Below are 14,216 nucleotides of genomic sequence, written 5' to 3'. Positions count from 1 at the left end.
CAGAGATCTCGGAGGGTTGTAGGGTACAGAGATGGGGAGGGACGAGGCCGTGGAGGGGTTTGAACACAAGGATGAGAATTTTAAGTTTTAGGCGTTGCTGGACCGGGGCCAGTGTAGGTCACCGAGCACAGGGGCAATGGATGATCAAGACTTGGTCTGAGTTCAGATACGGGCAGCAGAGTTTTGGATGGATTGAAGTTTACTGAGGGTGGAAGATATCTGACTTTTTTTTCTTTTCACTTTCTGAAACCCATGGGGACTAAAAGGCAGTTTTTAAGCACGATAGGTTGAGGTCAGACAATTCAGCTGAGATTGGGGGTTTATACTTGTACCTTCCTGGCCAGTGCATTTACCCAACTAGGACACCAGGGCCCGCATGTACAACACACCAATAAATAAAGAAGGGTTTTATCAGGGCCCCTGACTTGATAATCAAAATTGCTGCTGGCCGGTTGGACCATCAATGAAGATACTGCCGGCTATTTATCACAATTGGATGGATACAGAATGAACATTTATGATCACTAAGTTTTACAGAAAGGACAACACTGGAGGGGTTACTTGGAAAGACTAATGTGTGCAATTTTTTTATTTTTAATTTAACTTTTTTTATGGGCCCCTTCAAGTCTCTGTGTAGTTGACTGGACAATAGAAGCTGCGGGTTTGAAGTTGTTAAATTGTAATTTAACTCTGATATTTCTTCTCCTCCTCAGGGTTCTGGCTCGTTTGGACCATCATCATCATCCTGAGCTGCTGCTGCGTCTGTCACCATCGGCGGGCCAAGCTCCGCCTGCAGCAGCAGCAACGGCAGCACGAGATCAACCTCATCGCCTACCAGGGGGCCCGTAACTACTCCCTGCTTCCACTCTACCTGAGTACGTCTCTCTCTCTCTCTCTCTCTCTCTCTTTTTCCCGCAGTCTGTGCATTGTTAACCCCTTCAGAACATTGACATTGTATTTTTCGTTGTGTTCCCGATGATATGCTGTGGTGGTGATGTTGTTGCTTCTACCGTCTGTCTATTAGGGATGGTTTTTCTGACTTGAGCGCCGCTTGCTAGCGCTGTGTATTGGAAATTCGGCCATGAGCGGCGCACAATTTTCTGCCCAATTTGGTCCAAAGGTTACATAGAATTTAAAGCACAGAAACAGGACACATTCGGTCCAACTGGTCTATGCCTGAGTTTATGCTCCACACGAGCCTTCTTTCCCCACCCCCCAACCCCCCCCCCCCCAACCTCCCTCCCCTTACTTCATCTCACCCTATCAGCATATCCTTTTATTCCTTTCTCCCTCGTGTGTTTATCTAGCTTCACCTTAAATGCATCTACACTGTTCGCCTTAGCTACTCCATGTGGTAGTGAGTTCCACGTTCTCACCGCTCTCTGGGCAAAGAAGTTTCTCCTATAAAGGAAGGAAAAGCTTTTTTTTTCTTTTAAAGAAGTTGTGTACAATATGGACCTGAATTTTCGATATGGACTCCTGACAGATAAGGCTCCCCCGTAAGAGGTGCAGTGTCAGAAAATGTGACTGCTTGTGGGTGAAGGCTTTGCATGGCACCATAGGGAGCCTTGCAGGCTGGGTCTAGTCCCAGGGCTTGATCCTTAGTCCTGCTGAATTAGCAGTGGAGACACTGGAATTAGCATCAGTGTTCATGGGCTCGCGGGGGAAGGGGGTGGTTTTTATTTGTTCATGGGATGTGGGCGTCGCTGGCGAGGCCGGCATTTATTGCCCATCCCTAATTGCCCTCGAAGGTGGTGGTGAGCTGCCTTCTTGAACCACTGCAGTCCGTGTGGTGCAGTTTTCTGCTTCTGGTTATTCATCGACTCCTGCTAGAGGATTTGTCGGGGGCATTGATGATACTGTCCGTGGCCAAATAGACTCAGTACTTGCTATCTAGGCTCGCACTTGAAGTATAACACTTGGGCAAAGTACTGGAGGATACCTGGTCTCCTCAAGACTGTACCCCAGCAAGAGAAAAGAGAGGAAAAAAAAACTGGAAAGGAACAAAAAAAATCATTGGGGTTCCTGAAAATTATCTTTTTTATTATCATTTTTTAAAGTTGGTGTCATTTTTCCAGATGCATGTTCTGTAGGAAAAGATATCTTTCTTCATGGGTTAATTGTAATTTCGCCTGCAACAAATCCCTACTTCCGGAGACACGAGTGGAACAAACAAACTCTCAGATGACCTAGTTCCATCTGTTAAGCTTTTCTTTTTGCCCTACTTGTACTTTGATCACATGGGTTTGACGACAGATTTTATCCTTAACGATGTAGAATAATTGTAAACAATTTTACAACACCAAGTTATAGTCCAACAATTTTTATTTGAAATCTACAAGCTTTCGGAGGCTTCCTCCTTCGTCAGGTAAATGTTCAGGAGCTCCTCGAAGCCTACGCATTTATACATATAGAACAATACATGGTGTTTACAGACTGCCCCTGCAACTGCCCATTGCCAAGGCAATCACCGTGTTCAGACAGAGAGGTGTCACCTACAGAACCCCCGAATACACATTCAACAAAAAAACAAACAGGAAAAAAAAACAGAGAGAGGCAGAAACATCCGGAAGGCAGAGAAAGCCAGATGTAGAATAAGACCGGGTGTTCGCAGCGAGTTAGCCATTGGTCTTTAAGCCGTGGGACCCGGGTTTGGATCCAGTCTGGTGGGTTAGCCATTGGTCTTTAAGCCGTGGGACCCGGGTTTGGATCCAGTCTGGTGGGTTAGACATTGGTCTTTAAGCCGTGGGACCTGGGTTTGGATCCAGTCTGGTGGGTTTAGACATTGGTCTTTAACCTCTGGGACTTGGGTTCGAATCCAGTCCGGAGTAATGAGAGAGAATTCTCTGCCGGTGAAATGAGTTTGAGCACTTTCGATCCGGGTCCCTGGTGGGTATGGGTCCGCAGGGCAACACTGGCACTAATTTTGATTTTAATTGGCAATCTCATTCGAAGGCCACAGGATGACTGCTGTGGGAAATGGCACAGGTCTGAGGCCGAGGTTGGAATAGAGTTGAGGCTTTATCCTGCATCTAACCATGCTGTCCGCACCTAACCTGGTGCTTGATGCTGACACTGAAATGGAAAGTGTTCTATTTTATCACTTGTATTTCTCACCTTGAGAAACGGAAAATTCACATTTTGGTTGGGGACGGAGGGGGGAAATCAAAACACTGGAAAGAATTTGGATTAGTTATTTTTATTTCATTATACTTTTGTTTAAACAGCAACTGTGCTAATATCAACACAACTTGGAAAGGTTACTGACCCCAACAGTGTGACAGTTCCTCACTCATCCCGAGAGCTCTGTTAATAAGTTGTACTTCCTGTTAGTCTCTAACCCATCCAGCCAGTATTAGCACATTGTTTCGCTCTCTCGCTCTCTGCGTCTGTGTGTGTGTGTGTGTGTGTGTGTGTGTGTGTGTGTTTCGCCTTCCTTCACCTCTCTATGCCTCTCCCTTTGTGTCTCCTTCCTTCCCTTTTCTCTCTCCATCTTTTTAAAGCAGGACTAAATTGAACACAACAAAAATCTTACTCCGAAATCTTTGCAACTGTTTTTAAAAGGGGCCATTTTACCAGGGTCTGATGGTGAGAATTCCTCTTTAAATGACCTGAAAAGCAGCCTCTGGTCAGACTGTGCTAGAATGAAGCATCAATAGTGAAGACACAAACAAAAGTGAAACTTTCTCACTCTTTTTAACTTTCTTGCTAATGTTTACAGAAGTATAGCAGCAACTTCCATTTGCCTAGAAAGAGAATGACATCAGACAGCTGTGGTTGACTGATTATGTAGAGAATACTTGTGTTAATGGCCACAATCCCAACCGATGTATTGTTCAGTGGTTACTCTCAGAAATGCTGCATCGCCTGAGATGCCTGGTAGTGAACACCTGATTTCAATCATACCACAGTGGGCATTTGCCAACTGGAGGCCTGGCATTTCTCCATAGGAAGAGAAAGCCTGTAGGACCAATAGTTCTATTGAATAGTTGCATTTTGACTGGGCCCCCCTCGAGTTGAAGTTGGGATAACCCAGCCTCCCTTTGCCTTTTGCCAGAGAGCAGCTGAGCAAGTGACGAAAGCACAGGGTTTCAGCGGAGACCACAGATGGATCAGAAGCAAATTGCAAATCAATACCATTCTTTATATTGATCAGAATGGGGCTCCTGGCACTTAGACACTGTGAAGTTACCTTCAGAAAAGTGGGTGCAAGGTACTGAAAATTGGGGGAGTGTGCTCTTGTCCGCCCTCTGGTGGCAGGTCCTAGAGCTGCTTAGGCAGTGGCCTGGGAGCAATCCATCTGCTTGTGCCTTCGATGAAGAACGTACAATGGGGCGTACCTTGAGGGGGAGAGGCAGAAAATAAGATTTTTTTTTCTTTTAAAGACCTTTTGCCTCCAATGTATGGCAATTTTTCTGTTCCTATCCCAATATATTTTAATGTAACCTGCAACCCAGCTGTATTGCAATAAAATATACATATTAGGGTTGCCAACTCTGGTTTGGTATATTCCAGGAGGTTTCTTCACATCACTTCCGGTCTGAAACCACTCCGCCCCCACACTCCCACCATTGGTCCATCTTCCAGGCGGCCTGCCTTCCCACGGCCAATTGGAAAGGGAACAGACTGTATGTTACCCAATTGGAAAGGGAACAGACTGTATGTTACCCGATTGGAAAGGGAACAGACTGTATGTTACCCGATTGGATTAACCTTGACTGTTGTCCTCCCCCCCCACCCCACCCCCCCTCCCATCTACGATATTTTTTATAACTAAGGAAAAGGAAAGTTCAAAGAAAATGGAAAAAAAACAATTTTGTTTAGTTCCCCTATGATTTTTCTGCGTGGTTTGCTCGCAGCAGTGTCCTCGAGATTAATCTTCAATTCCTGGAGACTCCAGGACGACCCGAATACACACTTGCATATCTTTCCCAATTTTTCTTTAAACTTGCAAACCGCAGGAGATTTTTGCACACAATGTCAATTGAAATCATAGGACGATAGAAATGTCAGCACAGGAAAAGATTATTTTTCCATTGGATCTATGCTGGTGGTAACTTCACATTGGAGCTAGCTAATCCCTTCATGGCCTCTCCCCTCCCTATCTCTCTAACCTGCTCCAGCCCTACAGCCTTCCGAGATCTCTGCGCTCCTCTAATTCTGGCCTCTTGCGCATCCCCAATTTCCTTCGCTCCTCCATTGGCGGCCGTGCCTTCAGCTGCCTGGGCCCTAAGCTCTGGAATTCCCTTCCTAAACCTCTCCACCTCTCTACCTCTCTCCCCTCCTTTAAATCGCTCATTAAAACCTACCTCTTTGACCAAGCTTTTGGTCACCTGTCCTAATATTTCCTTGTGTAGCTCATTGTCAAATCTCTTCTGATAATACTCCTGTGAAGTGCCTTGGGATGTTTTACTATATTAATGATGTGGAGATGCCGGTGATGGACTGGGGTTGACAATTGTAAACAATTTTACAACACCAAGTTATAGTCCAGCAATTTTATTTTAAATTCACAAGCTTTCGGAGGCTTCCTCCTTCCTCAGGTGAACGATGTTGGAAATGAACATTCACAACAACGTTCACCTGAGGAAGGAGGAAGCCTCCGAAAGCTTGTGGATTTAAAATAAAATTGCTGGACTATAACTTGGTGTTGTAAAATTGTTTACAATTACTATATCAAAGGCGCTATATAAATTCAGGTGGTTATTGTTGTAAGGGTTAAGTGCTAATTAACAATTATCATTGAGTCGGTTCTTCAGTCTTGTGAAACTTTTACAGCTGAGGGCTTGTCACTCATGATTAAAATCTAAGACCCAGAAGAATCATTGTCCTTGTCTATTGTGCACCCCTTGATAATTCTGGTATTGCGATGAAATATGTTTGCGTTATAAATAAAAGTTTTCTTTTTCTTTTTTCCTCCTATAACCCTCCCCCCCCCCCCCCCCCCCCTTTCCCTCCTCCCTTTTTACATTTAAAAAAAAACAGGGTTTTTGCCAAGTTATTTACTCCCGCCTTATGAAGAAGTGGTGAACAGGCCCGTGACCCCGCCACCTCCCTACAGTGCCTTCCATCAGCAGTGTGTCTCAGCCTGCAATGGTACCTCTAACCCTGAGCCGGCCGCCTCGAGTAACTCTGTGCCAACCGTCTGTGAGGTGGTGCCGCGCCAGGGGAGTGCGCTGGACCTGGAGTCTCCGGTTACCTATTCGGAACGTAGCATGAACAAAACGCCGGCAGCCGACCAGCCGGAGGACCTGGTTGCCGGCACCGAACTAGAACCCGTGCGAGCGTGTTGCTTGGACTCTGAAGAGGAGCTGAGCTGCTCCGAAAAGGAGCAACTGACCGATTATTATCCCAGCTCTTCCTCCAGGATCGAGAGCTGGCATCACCAGTCCTGCTTGGAAATAAAGGACGTAGATAAGACTCCCGGGAGGCACCGCAGGTTCACCGGAGATTCTGGCATCGAGGTTTGCGTTTGCAACAGAGGCGACGACCACGATGACCCGAAGGAACTTGACGGTCTGATTGACGGGTTGGGGAGCGCGATGGAGTTCTGCGACAGCTGTAACGTGTGTGACTCCTGCCCTCGTGCGGACACGGGAGAGGAGGGCCTCGCCGAAGCGCACGAACAACAGGATCACAAGGAACAGCACGGTCCTGACGTAACGGAGGAGCCCGTGTGTCTGTTGCTGGACACGATTAATGAGAATGAGTTGCTGCAAGCTCATCAGCATCACGACTCCCAAACCTAAACTGCAGTTGCCTTTGGCTGCATCATTTGACATTTTTTTTTGCGCTCAAGGACTCCTAGTACCTGATTTCATCGAACCTGAGAACCATTCTGGTGTTGAGTGTACTTGGAAGAGAGAGAAGAAAAAGACGGTAAATGCCAGATTGCTGGGGTTGTGGAGCTAAAGACTGAGCTGGCAGCATCGAACCAAGAGAATTTGGTCAGCCTAGCTACAAGAGTGGCACTCTGTGATGGTTTAGCCTTGACCTGTCGTATTGTGGTATAGAAGCAATTATGACGTCAACTGGAATTTTATATCCAGCATTTAAATTTTTAATCAAAACATATTTGCATGGGATCGTGACCCTTCATTCGTGTGCCATTTGAAGAGACCACTTTACTTTCCTTTACCTGCGTCCTTGTAAGAGAGACGGCTTTATACATCTGGGTTGAAATCACAAGCGGAATGAGAACTTGGGAGACTTTAGTACTGATGCACTGTGTACTTTTGAGTAGATGGGGTGATGGTTCTCTGCTTCTTCTGGGACTGTGAATACCAGCTTTAAACTGCACAAAAGTCATCTTTCCGCATCATCTCTTTCTCTCTCTACAGAAGCACAAGTTTCATTATTTCGGTCGCTAAGGCTTTTATTTTTTTTTTTTACCTTCGCTGCCCGTGACATTGTGTATGAAAGTTCAGGAAGCTTGGGGAGGTGAGATGAGCAGACGACCTGGAGAAGGTGACGTGCAGTGAAAAAAATTTTTAAAAAGCCACAACTGGGTTGGATAGGCAATGTTTGTCTTGCTGGGTCTGTAACTATAGACTTGTCCTTAATATGGGCTGTGCCTGCCTGACATGGGCGCTCCCGTCGAGCTGAATTCAACAAAAAAAAGTCTCCTACGTGAAACTAGGTTGGTTTTGGATGATGTGCAGGTGCTGCCTGATCGGTGTGCTTTACATTTGTGATCGACTCAAAACCTGCAGTGCAAGTGAGGTCAGTCCCCACCCCCTCTCTCGCCAGAGCCTTCCCTCCACCGGTGCTGTGCTTGCAATTCATTGGATAACATGAGAGAAGGATTTCCTCTTGTGTGCGCCTCGTGTAACAAAATCGCAAGCCCATTTATCGGAAGCATTTGTGTCTTGTACACAGAGGAACCTGTTCCCCCGTTCTGATTATGACCACTGTGTGTATAAAATAAAAAAGAAAGAAAGAAAGACTTGCATTTCTACAGCGCCTTTCCTGACCTCAGGACGTCCCAAAGCGCTTCACAGCCAATGAAGTACTTTTGAAATGTAGTCGCTGTTCAATGTAGGAAACGTGGCAGCCAATTTGTGCCCAGCGAGGTCGCACAAACAGCAGTGTGATAATGACCAGATCATCTGTTTTGGGTGTTAGTTGAGGGATAAATGTTTGCCAGGATACCAGGGAGAACTCCCCTGCTCTTCTTCGAATGGTGACGTGGGATCTTCTACATCCACCTGAGAGGGCAGACATGGCCTCTGTTTAATGCCTCGGACAAAAGACAGCACCTCCAACATTGCAGCACTGCACTGAAGTACAAACGTTAGGTGAATCACAGATTGTGCGTGCGTACACGCTGTCTAGTTGTTCACAATGAAATACCAAACCTGTTGCCAAGGCCTGAGCACACCTCTGTAATCCATCTATTCATCATATTGTATAACATACAAGGCCACCTTTTCTCTCTTCCCTTCTCTTTAACCCCCTCCAACCCCCCCCCCCAAATCCCATTACTTCTGTAACTTTGAATCTGGTGTTAGGTCACAATGAATTGTAGATTTGTACCAATATATTTTGAGTCACTTACTTGGTGTGCTGCGTCAACAACTCGGGGAATGACTCTCATCGAATAATGTAGTGTTTTTGGAACTGCCGGTTAAGCTTATTGGAGAGTGAACCAAACGGCTCTTGCCGTCTCTCGACTGCTTCAGACCACGGTCACCAAGTGCAGGTTTTCAATTGCTTTGGTGGCATCGTGTCACAGCGTAAATCTGAAGTTGACCTCCGAGGGGGAGGAAGCCATTGCTGGCGGGCGGGCGGGGTTCAAGATGTCATGTGATGCCATGGTGGAAAATTATGGGGCAATCCAAACGTTCCAACGGATCAAGAATATACAATGGAGCCAAAGGAACTACTTGTATCACGTAAGAGTTTGACCAATCTGTAGACACTTGGTGGGCTCAGAGTCAGCACTGTAAGCCTAATGAGTGAGGGTGCCATCGAGGCGCAGATTGAGACATGAATAGTAGCAGGCAGCAGGGCTGCTGAAGTGAACCTGTTTTGTTTGGGGATCTGCACTGTGGTGTTGAGCTCCACGCTGACTGAACAGTGAAGAGTGCGTAGGAGAGTGACCGTGGGATTTGCAGTTCCATTCGCAAGACTAGTTTAGAGAGAGTTTTCTTTTAAGTGAGGGGGGGGTGGGGGAAATCTCTCACAATGAGACACGTTAGCTGGGAAAGTGTGGATTAAAAATTTAGATTCGCTGTTTCAATTTGAAAACAAATTTTTAAAAAAAGTCTTTGATGTATGCAGAAAAGAAATGCTTTCATCTGAACTGCAGGGAACTTCATACAGACGCACACTGAGCTGGGCTGGTCTTAAGTAATCACGGTTTTCACGTGAAGGCGCACTCCTTGGAGTACTCCTACCTACTGCTAGCTTTAACTTGGTTTTAACATCACATTGTAATTTTCCAATAGATATTTTAATGATTTATTAAAAAATCAATAGTGTCTTCTGATCTCGTCATTATTTTTCTTTCAAGAACGTTATTACTAGGACCCGTGATTAGATATCACTCCAGTCGCCCTCGAACTGGCACTTTTACCGCCTCTGGGACTCTTCTTAAATACAAAATTGCAGCAGTAAGTTCAACTGCATGCAGTTTATCAGCACAGAAATTCACAGGGTTTGTCATGGGATGTCACGTAATGTCACCTCACAACAAATCACTCGCCGTTTACCTTACTGTTCGGCAGCAAGGCAACATCAGGAAGAATGGGCCGTGCGCAGCATCATGTTACCGCACGTCATCTGGGCGATAATTGCAGCGCAGATCACCACAGTCACTGGAAAACCACGAGCTGCGTCCAATTGTACCTGCGAAGTCTGTTTAACTCGGTCGGTCAGTGATTTTACTGAAGTGAAAGTCATTCACCATCGTGGGCTAATTTTAGAATACCTGCTGTGCTACGTACTTCAAATAATTCGTTCTCCACACTCTGCATCCTCACTGTGTTGAAATCGAGACTCGTCTCACTGTCTCCTCTAACTCACTCCCTCCCAGGATTTCGAAAATGACAAACTCCTTATCTTGCATAGAATGACTGGAATCTACACCACAGAAACAGGCCATTCGGCCCAATTGATCCATGCTGGTGTTTATGCTCCACATGGGCCGTCTCCCTCCCGACTTCATCTCACCCTATCAACATAGAATCTATGATATCCTTCTATTCCTTTCTCCCTCGTGTGTTTAGCTTCTCCTTAAATGCATCTATGCTATTTGCCTCAACTATTCCTTGTGGTAGCAGGTCCCACATTCTAACCACTCTCTGGGTAAGAAGGTTTCTCCTGAATTCCCTATTAGATTTATTAGTGACTATCTTATATTCATGGTCCCTAGTTTTGTTCTCCCCCCACCCCCCACATGTGGAAACATCTTCTCTATGTCTACCCTTTCATAATCTTAAAGACCTCTACCAGGTCGCCCCCTCAGCCTTCTCTTTTCTAGAATGAATTCCATCGGAGTGAGGGAATGGCGACACTTTCCTGTTTCCAGGTGTTCACAGGTGCATCTGTTCACCAGTCAGGGCGGGGTACCCTTTGCCCCCTTTAAGCCGCTGTTGCATAAAATCTTGGATGCTGTGCAGTCAGACCACAACAACTTGCATTTATATAGCGCCTTTAACGTAGGAAAAATATCCCCAAGGAGCTCCATGGGGACTAGGTGCAAAATGGACCCCGAGCCAAAGTAGTCGAGATTTAGGGAAGAGGTTCACCAAAAGCATTGACGGCAAGATGGGTCTTAAAGGAAGGAGAAGTGAAATGGAGAAGTTGGGGAGCTTGGCGAGAGAATTCCAGAGCGTGGAGCCCAGAAGGAAATGCTGTCACTGGTGGAGCAAAGAAGGGAGGGGAATACACAAGAGGTTGGAGTCAGAGGAGGGGAGTTTGGTGAGGGAGGGGGTCTGAAACACTGAAGGAGGTTACAGAAACAGGGAGGGGCCAAGGCCAGGGAGGGAATTAAACACAAGGATGAGAATTTTAAATTTGAGGTGTTGGAGGGGACCGGGAGCCAGCGTAGATCAGCGAGGACAGGGGTGATGGGCAAGCAGGACTTGGTGTGGGTTAGGAATGGTTTGGGATGAGCTGAAGTTTACCGAGGGTGGGAGTCCAGCCTGCAGAGCATTGGAAAGTCGGGTTCAGTTTGAGAGGTCCTCTCGTCAGAGGAGTTGTGCTGTCGAGTGCCATTTTCTAGGACAATTGCCTTTTCTCTTTCAGGTGCTGTCTGATCTTGTGTTTCCAGTACTTTTGCTTTTTTCAAATTTCAAATGTTGGTTTTTCTTTATCTCGAGAATCGACCTTCCCTTCTCTTGGCAACAATTTATATATTTCACTTAGAATGTTCCAGCACAGGAGCAGATTTTTTCCCCCCCACATGAGCCACGTAGCCTATTCCCGCTTTCCCCTTTTTCAAGCAGCTACCTGATTCCTTATTAAAAGAATTTATGGACTCTGCTTTGACACAGGTTTGTGGCAGAGAATTCCACATTCTAATCTCCCTCTGTGCAAAGACATTTTTTATAAACCCAACTTTTATCTTTTTACTGATTATCTTAATTTTGTGCCATCTTGTCATCCAATGGCAGAATCTATCGCTATTTCCCTTTTATAAACTTTCATAATCTAGAAAATCTCTATTCACTCACCCTTCGCCATCACTGCTCCAGTGAAAAAAATCCCTAATTTCTCAAGTCTCTTGTGATTGTAACCTCTCATCCCTGGTTAACATCCTAATGAATCTATGCTGCACCTTTTCCATTGCTTTTATATCCTTCCTAAAATGAAGTACCCAAAACTGTACACAACTGAGGTCATTGTATAATTTCAACATTGCCTAACTGATCTTGCACTCTGCACCTTAGCTACAAAACCACAAAATCTGTTTGCCATTTTATGCGGGGTTTTTTTTATTTTAAAAGTTGTATTATCTTGCGTTCAATGCCCGTTTGTGATATTGTTAGAGATGTAAAACGATCGTTTTTTTTTTAAAAAAGGAAAAGAAAGGCAGTCATTGACCAGGAGCTTGAAACTTACACGTGTCCTCTGACCTCAGCAGTTCAGTGACTAGAATTACTGGGATCTGCCCATTTCGTACAGTGGCCTTCCAGAGACAGGTTAGCTACTAAATACCAACCCAAAGCTACCCACGAGCAAAGGCGTAGGACATCTGGTGTAGATCGAAAACCTCCATTAGTGTGCGTGTTTGCGCAACCCTCGTTATTGTAAAAAGTTGGACTGGTGACCTGTTGCCCTGGATTCTGGAGTCGATAGTAGCCATGATGTGGAGATGCCGGTGATGGACTGGGGTGGACAAATGTAAGGAGTCTTACAACACCAGGTTATAGTCCAACAGCTTTATTTGAAATCACAAGCTTTCGGAGGCCTAAATGGAATCCTACACTCACCTGCCGAAGGAGGAAAGCTCCGAAAGCTTGTGATTTCAAATAAAGCTGTTGGACTATAACCTGGTGTTGTAAGACTCCTTACATGGATTCTGGAAGTCTCTTCATTCTCTATTTTTGCACCGACAATGGCTCGAGGGCCTATCCTGGCCTCTGAACGGAACTTCACACTCACGCTGTTGCTCCAATCTCCTGGTAACTGCGACGGGCACAGTCCTGCCCCTTAGGTTTGCTGTGCGCTCCACCACTGCCATGGTGCCATCCAGCTCCTCAGTACCCAACCAATGGCTAGGACAAACCTCCAGACTCCAAGCCCCACACTACCCATCAGCAGCGCTACGGGAAGTCAACTTTTTAAAATATTGTTAACACATTGTTAAACGCGACAAGGTGTTCACCCATTGAACTGACCCCTGTGGATTATAAATTGCGCTTTCATGGACTTAACCTTATTCAATTGCCTTTAGTTAAGTTGAAGTAAAAACTCCAAGAAGATAAAGCTGTTTGAAATTGCTCCCCAACTCCCTCCCCAACGTAATCCAGTGAAGCTCCGGGATACGGTTATGACCTTACTTAGATTAGCTCCCAGTCCACCAACGTCTCAAGTTTAAAATTCTCATCCTTGTGTTCAAATCCGTCCATGACCTGGCCCTTCCCTATCTCTGTAACTTCCTTCAGCCCTGCAATCCTCTGAGATCTCAACAATTCTGGTCTCTTGTACATCCCCGACTTCCTCCACCCCACCATTGACGGCCGTGCCTTCAGCCGCCTGGGCCCTAATCTCAGGAATTCCCTCCCTAAACCTCTCTGACTCTCTTCCTTTTAAGGCGCTCCTTAAAACCTACCTCTTTGACCAAGCTTTTGGTCACCTCTCCTAATATCACCTTACGTGACTCGGTGTCAAATTTTGTCTGATAATCGCTCCTGCGAAGCGCCTTGGGAGGTTTTAGTACGTTAAAGCTGCTATATAAATGCAAGTTATCGTTGTGATCCTGGCGGTGCATTCACACTCTTAAGCTTGTGCAAACCTGCACGTTTCTGTGAAGTAAACCACTTTGGCGTGAAGAAATCAGATCATGCCTGGAATCGGGGTAGCAATCCCAGGCATGTAGCGCACGCTTGCAGGTGCCTTAAAGAGGCCGGTGGCACCGTTTGTTTAATGTGGGCTCCTGTGAAGCGCCTTGGGACGTTCTAGTACGTTAAAGGCGTTTTATAAACGCAAGTAGTTGTTGTACCTGTTTACACACGATCTATTGCTGTTGGGGTTTTCTTGTTACTTTACTGCCATCTGGTGGTGATGACCAATGTTTACCATTCACTGGATTCTAATCACAGAATCATCGGATGATGCAGCACAGAAGGGGCCCATCGTGCCTGTGCCAGCTCTTTGAAAGAGCTATCCAATTAGCCTCATTCCCCTGCCCCTTCCCCATAGCCCTGCAAAACTTTCCCTTTAAAATATTTATCCAATTTCCTTTTGAAAGTTACTATTGAATCTGCTTCCACCGCCCTTTTTCAGACAGTGCGTTCCAGATCATCACAACTCGCTGCCTAAAAAAAAAAAATTTCCCCTCATCTCCCCTCTGGTTCTTTTGCGAATTACCTTAAATCTGCGTCCTCTGGTTACCGACCCTTCTGCCACTGGAAACAGTTTCTCCTTATTTACTCTATCAAAACCCTTCATGATTTTGAACACTCTATTAAATCTCCCCTTAACCTTCTCTGTTCTAAAGAGAACAATCCCAGCTTTACCAGTCTCTCCACATAACTGAAGTCCCTTAT

The 14,216-nt window shown here is 45.7% G+C and overlaps 1 protein-coding gene across 3 annotated transcripts in view; it reads left to right on the top strand.

Moving 5' to 3' along the window:
- Positions 1-9,482, top strand: part of wbp1la (WW domain binding protein 1-like a) — a 75,332-nt gene extending 65,850 nt beyond the window's left edge. For all 3 annotated transcript variants that reach the window (XM_068002070.1, XM_068002072.1, XM_068002071.1), the window contains 2 exons: positions 714-875; positions 5,986-9,482. In XM_068002070.1, the coding sequence (XP_067858171.1) occupies positions 714-875; positions 5,986-6,749 (926 nt within the window). In that variant the 3' untranslated portion in view covers positions 6,750-9,482. The remainder of the gene's footprint in view (positions 1-713; positions 876-5,985) is intronic.
- The last annotated feature ends 4,734 nt before the right edge of the window (positions 9,483-14,216 follow it).

Source organism: Heptranchias perlo, chromosome 21 (genome assembly GCF_035084215.1).
Source record: "Heptranchias perlo isolate sHepPer1 chromosome 21, sHepPer1.hap1, whole genome shotgun sequence".
Lineage (NCBI taxonomy): Eukaryota > Metazoa > Chordata > Chondrichthyes > Hexanchiformes > Hexanchidae > Heptranchias > Heptranchias perlo.
Note: the sequence above shows the minus strand (reverse complement) of the source record. Positions and strands in the feature narration are given on the sequence as shown.